General features: G+C 38.5%; 1 protein-coding gene across 2 annotated transcripts; it reads right to left on the reverse strand.

The window, feature by feature from the left end:
- Positions 1–3485: 3485 nt before the first annotated feature.
- pax1b (paired box 1b) lies at positions 3486–14586 on the reverse strand. 2 transcript variants are annotated; one of them, XM_085432624.1, is made up of 5 exons: positions 14497–14586; positions 12249–12828; positions 8468–8616; positions 7065–7332; positions 3486–3989 (listed from the first exon to the last, which is right to left on the reverse strand). In XM_085432624.1, the coding sequence occupies exons 2-5, from the start codon at positions 12727–12729 to the stop codon at positions 3925–3927; spliced, it is 963 nt and encodes a 320-aa protein (XP_085288750.1). In that variant the 5' UTR covers positions 12730–12828; positions 14497–14586; the 3' UTR covers positions 3486–3924. The 2 variants fall into 2 exon arrangements, with proteins under 2 accessions (XP_085288750.1, XP_085288749.1); XM_085432623.1 differs by having other exon boundaries at positions 12249–12833.
- Positions 14587–15512: the final 926 nt, after the last annotated feature.

Here is a 15512-nt window from a genome sequence, read left to right on the forward strand (position 1 = left end):
GCTACATTATCCCCTGCCACCCTCTCGCAGTCTGCCTCTTTCAGTTTGCATCTTCTGCACAAGAAATAGTCCACTGTACACCTTTCTTATATATACCTCTTATATGTCACCCAATTTCCCTCCCTGTTTTTGTCCACAGTATGTGTCCTTGTACATTTCTTTACCCACCCAACACTTCCTCATCACCCCTGCTCCCTGAACCTAACCCATTACATTTCTGATTGTCTGATGTGTCTCTTGGAAGATGTTTTTATAGCCTGGGCTCAAAAACAAATTCTATACCATGACCTAAGTCACAAAAATATGTTAACACAATTAAAACACTCTAAAAATTGCAGCCCAAATGACACAGACACGTCTTATCATCACATTGTACTTCAAACATCCTCCTCTGCCTCCAAACTGACCCTCACTCTTTGAAGTTTTGAAGATTTCTAGTAACACTGCTGATAATCTACTGATCACTATCTTCAATTGAAATCATTATTTACACTCAAGTTTCACCTGGACACACTCCTGGGAGTCTTTTACACTTCTGTACTGTTCATCAAAGCTGCATGTGCAAATGTGACCTGAAATGCTCGCAACATTAAATGGGCTTAAGATATTAAGTGTTTAATAGAACAGTGGGTGGATAAACTATCTCTGGTATAATTACTGCCCTGGATTTGTGATTTTGGCGGCTTAGAGCGGTTTCATGCTGAGCTGCCTCTCTTCTTCGTGGCGCCTCCGTTCTGTAGGTGTGAGAGAGATGAGGCAACACATACTGCGGTGCAACATGTTTGGCATGTTAAAGGTAACCAAAGGGTATGAAATACAATGAAACAAAAAGGTGAAAGCATGTCGAACAATACACGAAAGGGAGGGTTTGAACAGTTAAAGCACAAAAGACAGATTAACAGACAACAATACACCTACTTTAATGCAAATGAATCCAGCCATAAATGGACATAATTTTCATTTCATAATTACTTTTTTTCTCTATTTTTTTTATACGCTTTGGTTTTCTGTGTGAGAAGACACAAATCGTGAGCAGCCCCACCTGCACAGACAGAAAGCTGCAGACTCAATGAGCAGCTCAAAGCAGATAATGGAAAAGACAAGTGGGACTCAAGTTGCTTCCTAAATGACTCAAAGGCTTCCTAAAGAGTTTTAAACAATGAGCCGCTGTTTGCTCTGTCAGCCTGGGTCTCAGAGGGACTCAGATTGTTCAGGTATTAATGGGCAGCCTCTGTTTACTTTGAGCTGTTTGCTGATGGATCATCTTACTTTTTTTTGTTGTTTACCTGCAGGAAGCTTCTCCTGACTGCAGCAGCAACTCACGAGAATGAAACTGGACTTCTTTCCTGATTTAGGAGGTTTGTGCTTTTTCAACAAAAAAGAATTTTAGAACCAGTTAAAGATCAGTAATGTTTTGTTTTTTGTTTTTTTTTGTGAGTCAAGCAAATGAAACATGAGAAATCGAGTTTCACTGATAGCTGAGGTGCATAAAAATCACCCATTGTAATTTCATTACAATTTAGTGTTCAGGAGCCTCTGGATCCTTACATGTTGGTCAGTGAGTTACATACACACACCTAAACATGACACACAACAAACACGGCAGCATCTGACAGTAGGACATTACTTCCCACCATTTGCACCTTTCCTCTGACACACATGTTTAAAAAAAGAATAAAGAAAAAACGCTTCCATTAATTCTGAGCATCAAACATTCCAACTTTCTCTATCATTTCCCTTTTTGCATCAATTTATGGAGGAAAACGACAAAATTCAGGCAGCAGGTGAGAATGCAAAATAGAATGAAACATAATACACTGAGAGTCCCAGGCATTCTTTATTGCTTTCAAATATTTACTCTCCTTTACTTTTCTCATTTCATGTTCTCCCTGCTGAGTCAACATGCACAGAGGCACGATTTCTGTCCTCTTTTGTTTTGGTGGCATCCTCTTTAAATGTGCATGTGGCACCTATTCATGACGGCGAGTCATCATTTTATTTTATTTTCATAAGGTTTTTAGAAGCATTGGAAAGGAGAAAGTCTCAATTCCCCAATAAATACCTCCAGTTAGACGACGGTGCTTTGTGTGTGCCATAGTTTATTTCCACAGTAAAACTCTTTTTAATCTCAGATTAATCATTTTAGCAAATAACACTTCAAAGTAATAAGTAAAGTACAGAAAACTTCAGTAAATGATTCTCCATCTGCTTGATTTTTGAGAGTTTCTGAAAAAAAAATCCTCATGGTTAAATAAAACAATATATTACAAAGTTACAAAATATAAGAAATAATACAATTTTTTATATATTAGAGTTATTTCTTATATTTTTTGGTTTATGCACGTTTTATTGTGGCGCTCGGTTAGTGTCACTGAGCACAGACATAGAAACATGCCTGTGCATGCATGCATGGCCGAGACACTGATGTTATCTCAGAACTGGTCACAGTACGTAGAAAGAACCGCAGCACTGCTGCTGCCGTTTCAGCGTGTGCTCGTGGTTCAGTCAGACCTTTCCTTACACTGCAGTCAAATCACATGTATGTGTTTTTGTATCTTTTATTTCATTTAAATATATATCTTTTAAATGAAATATGAATGACAGAACATTTGATCAGTAAATACTTGTGAAGAGACAGCCATGTTTAATAGCCATAATACAATAAAAATATCAAATATAAAACTATAAATACACATAAATACAGTTCTGCTAAAAATGATAAAAGGATATTGCAGTTGTGCACAGACTAGTATTACCAAAATCTCGTTTTAAAATCATAAACAAAAGGGTTTATGATCTTCATGTCTATTAGATTCTATGTTATTGTGTTGCATGTCTCAGCTCTCAGACGTCAGCTCTCTGCTTCCCAGTGTCAGAAATATAAATCCATAATGTGGTCATTGAAAAGTTTAACTGAGAATGTTCACTTTTGTTAGCAGGATAATACGAAATAATTATTGTAGAGACTTCCATTAACTATAAAATGCATCGGGACAACTTTCACCGTGAAGCTATTTTTCTAAACCAACCAAGAGGAAGAAAAAAAAGGTCGTCCAACGTCCAGAGCCAGAAAATTCTACACAGGTGACAACTTTTAACTGAAAAATAAAAAGTGTGGAATTTACTCAGGCTCTCAGACACGCCAGGTATGTCTCAGGTGGGTCAGACGAAGGTATGTTTGGTTATGTTCAAACAGACAGACGAAGATTTCGTTAATTATTGATGTTAAATACAGAACTAAATGACATGGAGTAACCTCAGGCTACATTCCATATTTAAGACAAAGCCAGGAAAAGAACAGACTTATTATCAAGTACTCTTAAATATATGCTGTGCTTAAGGTAAACAACAAAATCTACCTGTTATGTACCCATAAATAGTGTCATTAAACTTCAATTACAGGAGAGCCAAACTCATTTAATGCATTTAAAAAAAGACAAAACAATTTGGATAATAACACTAATTAATAACTACAGTTTTATAATGATAAGATTCTTATCTGATCCATTTTAATATAATATGTTGAAAATATTTTCCTCCTAATGCTAAAATAAGCACAGATGCATTTTTTGTTGCATTATTAAATATTTATTAAGCAAATGTATAGAAAAATATATATACAGCTTTGCCAAAATACTTTACAAGAATTCAAATGCAGCTTAAACATTCTCTTTTGTGGCAACAACATCAAATTATATGGAAGACAAATTCGTTTTATTCAAGCTAAAAACATTTTTTTTTTTAGGACTTTCTCTGGTCGGTTTCGTGTTTTCTTCCTTCACCTTTTCATCACTAAATAAAAGTCCCGATTCGGACAGATTGGTTTGTAGTTCCAGCACAGTCACAGCTCAGTTTGCCACTAATCTTCTAAAACATGACCCTATTTAAACATCGCTCCAGTCCCACTGCGTTTCCTCCACGTCGTCACGAGGCTGAAGATAATCTGTGAGCAGAGTGATGGTGTTTGTTCAGGGGAAGTTTCCCTTCCTCTGCAAAGGAAACACAAGAAATAACCCATTAGCAACATCGTGACCATGTTTCTCTTTTACCGGCATTCAGTTTATTTTATCGAGATTAAACAGCTCTTCTCTAATCAACTATGCACACAGTCGTATCAGCCTAACGAGGATTCCGACTTTATTTGTGGCCCATCAGTCCAGGAAGCCCTTTGAAACCCAATTATTTGAAGGATTTTTAATAGACACTTGTTGGTCAGAGAGTTCTCCCTAAGGGAATTAGAAATCTAATCATAAAGGCATTTGTTGGCACGGATAAAAAGATGATCTATTTCATGTACGTAATCTAGTTTTGTATCAATTTACATGGGTAACTTGGTGTTACTGTCATGACAACAGAGCTAGCATTGAAGTCCACGTGCAAGATAAATATACTCCTTCTACCACTGAAAGCACAGGTCACAACAGCCTTTAGCATCCACACAGTAGCAGACATAGAAGTGATTATCCCACATATAATTTGACCTGAATCGGGGCACATCTAACACTTGTGTGTTCAATATTTGGCCTGTTTGTTTGTTTTGGTGCAGTTCTTCTTAAAATTTACCCCTTACAAAACACGTTTTTTCTTAATGTCAGTTTTCATTGTACAAGCTGGGCAGAGTAAATACTCTGGTGATGATAAAACGAAGTGTTATCATCAGTTCGGCAGCATCAGAAGTCATAAGTAGGACATTGAAAGCAATAAAATACCACAAAACTCTCATTAATTGACAAAGAACTTCACCAACTGCAAAAGTGAATTATAGTTTTTGCATGGACTTGCACGCACGCCTCTCTATTCTTTGCTATTTTGAAAGCCATTTTAAAGAAACTTCACAGATAGCTCAATGGCTTAATTAAAATCAAGACCTCAGATCAAAACACACCTTTACTCTAGGTACGAGTGTACAGACAGGAGAAAGAGTATATCTCCAACTGATGGACAGAGATGCTACAGAAAGAAAGACTGAGTTCTCTGTATTAAGTAAGTATTTAAGTAAGTATTTTATTCAACCTTCCGTTAAAGGTCGTCTCTGGGCTTTTAAATTCATTTTGAGTGTGTTGTACTGAAACCTGCCGCCCAGCCTGATCCTCCTTTTAAAAAAACTAACTTCAAAGGGATTTTTTGGTTAAACGAAGGATAAATAGGAATGATCTGTTTGTTGATGGTTATCAGAAACTGGTTCTGTGGGCTTCGTGTTTTTCAGCAGTTTTAATAAGGTTTGACGCTGCTGGTGGGAAATCAGATTTGGCTTCATTATTTCAGACGTCTGCCCTTAAAATTTCAGAGTTTCATTTTCATTTGGTTTTGCAGTACATTAATGTTTTGTGTGTTTTTTATTGGGGTTTTTATTCCCTACTAGATTTGTTGAGGCCAAGTCCTGAGGATGAAAAAAGGCAAACAGTTATGAAATTCATTCATTTTTATCAAACTTAATCTGTTTTTGTTAGAAATGTACTGCTAACAACAGTTTACACAGAAAATGTGTGGATTATGTCAGTTTTTGCACAGGACAGCCAACTAACTATAAATGAAATGTTATTTATTCTGTGAAAACCAGGAGCTATTTCTTCTGTGCAATTTGGGGCTTTTTTAATCTTAACAAAACTGTTGTGTTTCTTAAAAACGCATACACATTAGTGGTTGTTGAGGAGGAAAATGCAGCTTTTAGCAGAAAATAAATTCTCTCAGATGTTTTTATAGCTTAAAACACTGGATAGAAGCACTGCGGCTTTTTAGAGAGACCGTTTTATACATCTGTAGTTTTCAGCCAGGCCACAAAAGTCAACTTTCTCTTTAGCTTCCATCCTACAAAAAACTGAAATACTACTGAATATCAACAGTGGGCTGGCAGAGTAATTGGGAATCTGCGGGGCAAAAAAATACAGCACACTTCGGGAAACTATTCATATTATTGCCCTAAATTAAGTTAGGAAAGAAGGAATAACTAAAGGCCAATTTCCAAATTAGCCAGTTTGTCTAAGAGTATAGCGTCTCTTATACGTAAAACGCATGCTCTGTGGCATGTGTTTCATAAATCCAGATGAAGTCGTGTATGCACTGCATTGTTTTGCTGTTACTTGGGTTCTGGATAAAGGCTTGGATAAGAAAAACACCAGGCTGCCAGATTTTTGGGCCACACAGATGATCGTGGTTTGCGTGTCAAGCTTTTAAAATGGCGCCGGTTACTGTTCAGGAATTACTTGTCTGACCAGCAACAGTTAACGATAACGGAAAGCGTCCCACAAGGTTTGGTTCTAGGTCCACTTATTTTTACAATTTACTAATAGAGCTAATGATTAGCTAATGATCTATAACTTGTACTAAATGAACATAAACTGTTCTTCAGAGCAAAACACAATGATGGCTAACTGCCACATATCCCCAATGCCTGGTGATCTGACACTGAGACCATTCAACTGAACAATTTTGTTAAGATTTCTGTTTTTGTTGTTTTGGAATTAGTACAAGTTTGCATGGTTTTTCCATGGTTGCATCGATTATCTCTGGGTACCTCGGCTTTCTCCCACAGTCCAAATACATGTGCAGATCACATTAACTGGTGATTTTAAAAATTGCCTGTATGTGTGAATGTAAGAGTAAAAGGTTGGCAGCCCTGCGGCAGACTGGTGACCTCTCTAGAGCATACCCTGCCTTTTACCTGGTGGTCAATTAAATTAGGGATTATAAACTGTTTGACTCTGTACCCATTTAAACTGTATTGGTATATTGTTTGGTTTTAATGTGTTCTCTTTTATCTTATCTACATGATTTTTTTATGCTTTTCTTTTCTTTTCTACTCTCAGCTCTGTATGATATCAGAGCTTGTTTCATATGAACTGAGGGGTTTGAACAAGGCTCGGTGTAACATAAACAGTGAAATAAGCACAATGGTTTCACTTTAAATTAAAGCCAATAGGTCATTAATATTTAGTCTCAGAAATTCCCTTGTTTTTCATCACAGCAGTGGGGGTCTGCTAGTTTATCAGTAACAGTAAAAACATCTGGACCAGATGTGGTGCTACACAGAACTGGCTCGAAGGCGACGTCTGAGTCACTCTCACCTTCTCTCTGTGAAAGTTTGAAAGACGTGGAGTGGAAATCTGTAGCTTCCTGTAGTGCAGCTGAGCTGGGATGACTCAGACTCTGAGTCATTCCAGGGCTCAGACTGGGGGTCATTCTGGAATTCAAACTGGGAGTCAGACTGGAGGACTGGGGCTGCCAGTGGTGTCCAGAGTTCATGTAGTTGGTTGCAGGGCCTCCATACACACAGTACTGGTTCGGCGGAGAATATGCACAAGCTGAGAGGTAACCCGGCAGGCCGGATGAAGACTGAGGAAAACAAGGAAAAAAGGGAAGGTTTTAATCCCACTTGTTCCGATCAATCCATTATCTTTCAGGATGATTCACATGCCAACGCTTTGCATCAACTAACTATTGTTGTCGACTGATGCTTGGATCTGGTCTTACTTTAAAAATATTGTCACTGACATTTTTTCTCAAATTACCTCGATGATGGCTTAAACATTCATTTTGCCCTTTAATAAATATTAAAAGGTTTTCTCATAAGTGAGTCTGGTCTACTCGTTTTTTGAAAAGCCATTAGGCTGAAATGTACGTTTATTTTAAAAAAAATAGTCCTGCATATCTCCCTGATCACAAACACCTTTAAAGCTTTACTTTTTTTAACCAATGACATTTCTGGAGGACCTTTGAAGATCTTCCAGTTCTGATTTTTTTAAATTGCACAGTCAGAAAATCTTCCTAATTTACAAAAAAAGAGTAAAAAAAAAAAATACATGAATAAGAATTTCAATTTTTTTTAGAGAAATAACTCTTTCTCTAAATGTCCTTGTTTTCCCTTTCGTTCCAAAGTAAATAGTAAAATACTCCCTTTTGATTCGTCCACATTACAACAGCTGTTCTATAAGCTCTGTGCACATCAGCAGCTGTTAGAGGTTAACACAAAGATGAAATTAATGAGCTAAAGACACTTGAGACAACCTTTTAAGAAAATCCAAGAATTTAGGCTCCTTCTTCAAAACTTCCACTGGAGTATTTCTAAGTCTCAGTTTAACAGCTGTTTCTACTTTCCCCGAAATACTGGAAAACATGAGAGGGGCTGGTGGATTGTAGCCAATCAGGGCTCTCCTCATAATCAGGACTGACAACTATCATCAAAGCAGAACAAGCAAATGGCAAAATAGCAGCAAGTAAAGCAAAATTCAGACACAGAAGGATTCTGCCTTTAATAAATTCATTCGTGTGCTGTAAATCACACTTTTATTTTCCAGTTCATGTAAAGCCTGTGACATGTTGACCAGTTTAATTTCATAGTCAGAATTTATTCCTGTTTTACTGCCAAAATAAACATAAAAGTCATATTTTATTTGTACCTTCCTGCAATTAAAAGTGTTCCTTGTGCAAAAAAACCACTTTGTTTGCAGGTAATGTTCAGGCTACTTACCTGCTGTGGATATTTGATGTCCAGTTCGTTGTTGGGTTTCTCGACTCCATTGATTCCAGACGGAAACGATCTACTGCTCATACTGGTCATGCTGGGAACGCTGGTCCATTCCTCCATTTTGGCTGGATGTCCATCAGATCCAGGCACACCTTTAAAAAAACATGTAAAATGATATAGCTCATAAAAAAATTATACAGTCTTAATGTTTTTCATTGCAAACTGATTCAGCAGAGATCAGTGGGACAACTTGAGAACCGATGTTCTAACAGTTATCTGTTGGTTCATCAGACTAGAGTAAAGTCGTTTGTGCAAAACCTATTAAATCAAATTTCATAAACTTGTTAGAGGAACAACACATTAAATATTGATGTAGGTCAATGTTTTTGAAAGTACGTGATAGGTAACCGCCCGGCAAAGGATATTTGAGAAAGCACAAGCAAAGTGGCTCATATCAAAAAATAAGATTAAATTAGTCCACTCAGAGTAAATTTAAGAAGTAAATAAAAACATAATAGAATTAAAAAGTTTAAGATGGAATAAGAAGACAAGAAGTGGAGCCACTTCTGGCCTGCTTCAGGTTAAGATTAGCAATAATAACACATATTAGGGTTTGTTGAAGGACAGCAGTCGAAGGCTTTTTTGTAATTGTTAACCAAAACTCTTATGCACGACAAAATGCTTCAGTTAATATTTTTCTAATTTCCACATTATTTAATTTTGGAGCAACACCAGGAATGCACAGGATAAATATTACTGAAACAGAAACAAAATAAAAAGAAACTGTGGGGAAAAAATATAAAATTTAAAAGAAAAAGGTGCGGGAAAAGGTGCTGTACAGACAAACGCTTTGGTTAACAGCGTCTCTGATGGATTTGAGGCAGTTCATTCCTCTGTGGCTGCAGAACTTCAGCAGCTAAAAACATTTTTCTGTGGTACCTTTCACCCAAAAACAATAACTTCAAACTCTGCAGGAGAGCAACAAGCCCAAACATCCAGGCAGAGTCATAAAGAAGTACCGTCATCCTCCAGAAGAACAACAAGAGCTGCAGCAGATGGTCTGACCCTGCAGAGCCCTGCGCAGCAACATGGAAACTGTCTGGATCACACGCACACTAAACCAACAGACGAGCGCTCTCAGAAACCTCCGTGCACTCCAGACTCCACTCTCTGGTAATATCTCCTGGATCTGGTTTGCATGCAGACATTGCTGACGTAGAGTGGCTGGCTTTTTGTCAGTTTGTGTTTCTCTAATCACATGATGGAGGGAGAAAATAAAATAAGGAATAATTTAGTTTTTACTGCATTCTGTTTGTCCAGTGTTAGGTGTGGTAAGGCAAACATTTAAATGTATAATAGTTTGTTGCTTTAAAGATAAATGTGCGCTGCGCAGAATTCGACAGGATGGATTTACTTAGGACGACAGTTTGATTGTTGAGGAGCATCACATTGTTTAGACGCACCCTGAGTGAACGTACTGCGAATGTTTGTTTGTTTGTTTTAAATGGCACCGATTTAAAATCATTCAGAGAAATAATGTGAAAGCATGAAGCCTCACGATCCAAAGGTTAAGACAGAAGGACCACAGACGTAACTGAATACACATCAAAACTGTATTTTTGAGGGTTACATGTGAGAATATTGTTGCTAGTTTGTTTGGCAGGGAACCGTGGCTTCAGTCTGAGCCTGTTCAGTCATTATTTATAAAATAGGCATGGATCTTATATGAATTGTTTGGGGGAGGGGGGGGGGTTCAGTCTGTATAATATGTGAGTACTGAATGAATAAATAAATATCAAAATGATCTCCGGGGCCTCGCATGTGTTGAATCAGTACGTGCTGCACATCTTAATAATAATGGATTGGATTTATAAAGTGCTTTTCAAGGCACTATTCATTCACTCTCACTGGTTGAAGCAAGCTACAGCTGCCCTGGGGCAGACTGACAGAGGCGAGGCTGCCATATCACGCCATCTGGCCAACACCAGTAGGTAGGGTAAAGTGTCTTGCCCAAGGACACAACGACCAGGACAGAGAGCCTGGGGATCAAACCGGCAACCTTCCAGTTACAGATGCGCTTCCCATCCCCCTGAGCCACGGTGGCCCCATCTAAAGCCACATCTTTAGATAGTAATACTGAGGAGTTAACCTGACAGATAAAAGTGACGTTAACCTGAAACTCATCCACAACATGTTGCACTCAAATCTTCATATATGCCTTCATATAACTAATATTTACTTGGCTTAATGTCCGTGTGTCTGCTGATAATTACGTCTTGAACTGTGAACAAACAGGAAGTGTTTTCATTTTCACTGAACACCGGCTCATATTTAATGAGGTTGGTGGAGTGTGCAAAGACCAGTGTCAGTGATGGATGAAGTCGGATATGCTACACATAGTTTAGCACCCGTCCATGAGCGCTGTCAGAAAGTTAATCAAAAGTTTTTACTGGGATCTGTTTCCTTAACTACACATGTGTAGAAAACAGCTCTCAGTAAATAATATTCTGTAATTTTTGATTCGTTTCCAGATAAATCAGAGCGGGTGCTGTTACAGAGGAGCTTTGTGGATCGAGACGCTTCTGTGAGGAAAAATAAAGCAGAGCTGAAGAAGATTAATGATCTAGATCAGATGTGGAGGACGATGAGCTGCTCACAGACTTATTATAGTTTATTTTTTATTTAATAAATCTTTATATTTAGTCATTTCTTAAGTGCTCATCCACTTCAGGCTGATTATGCCTCGGACAGGTAGGCAAACAACCATCACGCTCACGTTCACACCTACGGCCAACGTAGAATCACCAGTTAACCCTAAAGCTCGAGTGCCCAGAGAAAACAAACACACGGCCTACAAACATCACAGTTTGCCACAGAAAGGCCAGTCTACTGAATTCAAACACCAGACCTGGGCTTGCTGTGAGGGGACAGCGTCAACCACTGAACCATCGTTCGCTTGAACTCAAACTTCGACAGTAACTGTTGACAAAATACAAAAATATCACCTCATCTATATTCAGCTGATTCCAAACCAGATACTTTTAACCAGAAATACGAGTGTTTAATATTTAACATGTGAATCAGGAACAACACGACAGCACGATTAGATTGCAGTGAATGATGGTCTTTAGACTTTGTTAGTTTATCAAAAGGTCACTGAGGTCACAGTGTATGAATAACTTATAATCTGTGCCTCTCATCTGTTGAGATGTACTCTCAGAGACAAGATGATTTTGGAAATGAATATTTCACAGTTTCACGTTGACAATTTAAATGAACAAGAATTATCCAGTGAGGAAATAAATAAACCCATTTTTCTTATTTGTAATAACAATAATAATCTGCTGATTCACTCACCCACCCATTAAAGACATTTTATTTGTTAATTCATTTCATTTTCCCCATGGTAAAACTCATTTTAATCTACAGTGGACTAAAGTTATGTTTTCATTTAAAGTCGGGAGAACTTTAAGGTTTAGATTCAAACTTTTAAGGTTTAAATTAACAGAAGGCTAATTATTATACTAATCAAACGTATTATTATTATTATAAGATTATTTAAAAAGGTAAATTTTAATAATTTTCATCATGTAAAATCAAACCTTATCAATTTTTAAATAATTAATTTTACTGTATTAAAGATATAAGTAGAATAATTGGTTTGATTTATTTGAATAAACCAGCACATCTTTTAAACAAAATTTTAATGTTTTAATGCATAAACCCGATTTTTAACATTTTTATACTGAGTGTTAAGTGTGAAATATAAAGACTCTCCACCAACCTCCCGGCTCCATGAAGGCCCTGATGCCCAGGAAGTTGTGCCAGCTCCGGGGCAGGCCGATGTGTCCCGCGGTGCCGCTGCCGGTTCTGGTCCCGGAGGGGGCCCCGGGCCCGCTGTAGGATGGGTACGGGTAAACAGGGCCGTACTGCAGCGGGGCCTTGATGCCGTCGCACGGTCGCGGCTGAGAAAGAGTCCCGATTTTATTCCTGAGGATGCGGCTGATGGAGCTGACGGAGGGCACGTTGTACTTATCGCACACCCCGTCGGACAGCAGCCGGTCCCGGATCTCCCAGGCGAAGATGCCCGGGTCTCCCTGCTTGTAGTCCCGGATGCTCTTCACCACGGCGGGGGTGGTGACCCGAGGCTTGCTGCCGCCGATGGCCCCCGGCAGGATGGAGCCGGTCTCGTTGTAGCGAGCCAGGATCTTGGAAACGCAGCCGTGAGAGACCCGCAGCTGGCGGCTGATGTCGCAGGGCCGCATACCGAGCTGCGCCAACTCCACGATCCGCAGGCGCACCGGGTTCGGCAGCGGGCGGCCGTTCACGAACACCCCGCCGAGCTGATTCACCTCCCCGTAGCTCTGCTCTGCAACACGGGGGGAGAGGTGTGACCGAGCCGCTCGGGTGTAAAGCGGGAGCAGGTTTAAAGGCTTCGCAGGAAACATCTTATTATTATTTTAAGAAAGTTATAAACCCTGTTCTCAAAATAAACGTCTCCGTTAAACGACGTTAAATGTGTGACCGTGTTAGTTTTTCCTGATTAAACATAAATCAGATTTTAACTGTTATTTAAATGATAAACATTAAACAAATGACTGAAGATTATTTAACCAGAATAATGATTACATTTATTACGTCATCCATGGCATTAATACATGTTGTTAACGTTAATTTAAAACTTTTAGTATATTTTAGTTTAATTCGCTTATAAAATATGGAAATAAAACAAACATTTTTAAGCTTCTTTATGTGATATCTACTTGGAAAATAAATCCATAACAATACACGTTTTATTAAAGTTTATCTCCGAAAAAACGACAAATTTGTAATTTGTTTCTGATCTTCTGTCTCAATCTCCAGCTTTTTTATACTAAACACGTAGATTAGATTAATTTAAATGACTGAATGTTTAACGCATTAAATGATGCTGAGATTTTACTGGCTGATGAGGCTGATGTGTGTTTGTGTGCACAGATTAAATCCACTCTTCAATTATAGATCAGATCTTCTTGCTAACTCTACATGCAGCTCAGCTGAGGATTCATCTGTGGTGTTAGTGCAGCGCTGCACTTCCTGTTTGTTTCTGCTCATCTGCTGTACTAAAAGAATCTTCTTATAGCTTAAAATTCAGCCTTAAAACTTTCTGGCTCCATTTGAGGAGATTTCTGGGTGTTAATAGGACAAAAAAGCTTTTCGCAAGTTGGCAGCAAAAATGATTTATTTGAGAATTTAAATCACTGCTGAATGAACCAGTTTGTCCTCTTAATACTTCGTTTATGTTCCTCTGACAGTCCTGTAACAGTCATTTAAATGCATTCACTGGGGTCTAGACTCTCACTTTGTCCTCACTGTTTGTGCACATCTATTATCAGTCAGAGGCATTTTTTTAAACCTTATATTTATTGTTCTTGTTGCCCATCATTAGCACGCGCTCTTCATTTCACCTGCAGCTTTCCTGGTTAGATAAATGAGGAAGGAAGGAGTTTAATTTGACTGACTGCAGCAGACTAAAGCTCAGACACGTTTCTGCAAACACTGAGTGATAAATTCATAAACTTACTTTAAAAAAAGCTCATCTTTGGGAATTTCTCATCAACAGTGAAGAAGTGAAGAACATGCTCCTTATGTTTCATGTTGTTTTTTTTATCAAATATAATTCTTGCCTTTACCCTGCATAATCTCCGGTCTACTCTGGATTCTTTTATAGGTGTATGCATACTAACAGTTGTTTTTTAATATTTTAATATTTATTGAAAGTGTTATTAATGCACAACAACAGTTTAAAGAGGCTGTAGCACACAGATCAGCTCATTTTAGTTTAAAAGCACCTCGGCGTCTTATTTTGTGTTCACTTTACTTGCTGCTGGTATAGCTACACCGTGTCACATTTTAAAAGATAGTCAAGCACCAACAATGCAGCTTTTCTTCAATAAAACACTCCAGAAAAGATGAAATCTCCTCCAAATCTCACATAAATCCCTTTTCTCTTCTTCAGAGTCACCTTCAGGTTAAATCTGTATCAAACTCACCCATCAGCTGCCGTCCACAACGTCTCACTGCTCCACCATCCAACCCTCCGACTGCAGCCTGCAGCGATCTGAAGAGATTTGAACCACCACCACCTCCTCCTTGTCCTCTTCCTTCTCCTCATTTCCTGCTTGCAGGCTGTCATCAGAAATACGAGAGTTCCTGAAGGGCTCTGAAAGCTGGTTTTCTTTTCTCCCATGTCCACATGTTGACATTGAACTCATCTTGAGCTGTTTATTTCCCCACAGACTCAGAGGACAGCAGCTGCCAAAGGATCTGCTTAAAGGACGACACAACACAACGAACTGACGTCACTGGAAAGAGTTTGTTCAAAGCCACTCTGTGTGTGCATGTTAAACAGAACTGACAGATAAATAATAACATAATAAGGCACCACAAATTTTTTTTTTTTAAAGTCCAGAAATAAACAACAACAACAAAACTAGGCTCATTACAACTTGTAATTTTTTTTTTACTTTTATTTATGATCATTGATTCAACTGCAAAATTAAACCCACCTGTAATGTACGCAGTCCAAACGGGTGACTGAACACAGCAGGTCAAATTCCCATCGAGTCACAAAGTGCACAGCAGTGCTAGACTGCGGTTCCACAAAATCAGTCCATTAATGTAATTAAACACAAAACAAAGAACAGGTTGTTTGGTACCAACTGTCATCCTCCTGCAAAACTAAACCAGCATCTAGTTAACAAAACCTGCAGTTCCCCTGATGCCCACTTGAGGTTGCCTCTAAAAACGAGTAATTCCTCACAGACTCCCTCATTAAAACACCAATTTACAGCTGAAGTAAACGTGTTTACAGAACTGACCTCTGTAGATTGTTCCCCTTTCACAAAAAGTGTATAAAGTTTTCTTTATTTATTTGATCGGAACCTGGTGGGTACTGCAGTGGTTGCTTTGACTGGCAGGTGAGCTGACACAGGCACGTGTAGCTGCAGTCGCCTGGTTGTCCTTCACTCAGTAAATGAGCATGTAAAAGCAGCCACCGTAGTGGAGT

This window comes from Copadichromis virginalis, linkage group LG15 (assembly GCF_057382275.1).
Source record: "Copadichromis virginalis isolate Kocher_CV1m ecotype Utaka linkage group LG15, C_Virginalis_male_GT1.1, whole genome shotgun sequence".
Classification (NCBI taxonomy): domain Eukaryota; kingdom Metazoa; phylum Chordata; class Actinopteri; order Cichliformes; family Cichlidae; genus Copadichromis; species Copadichromis virginalis.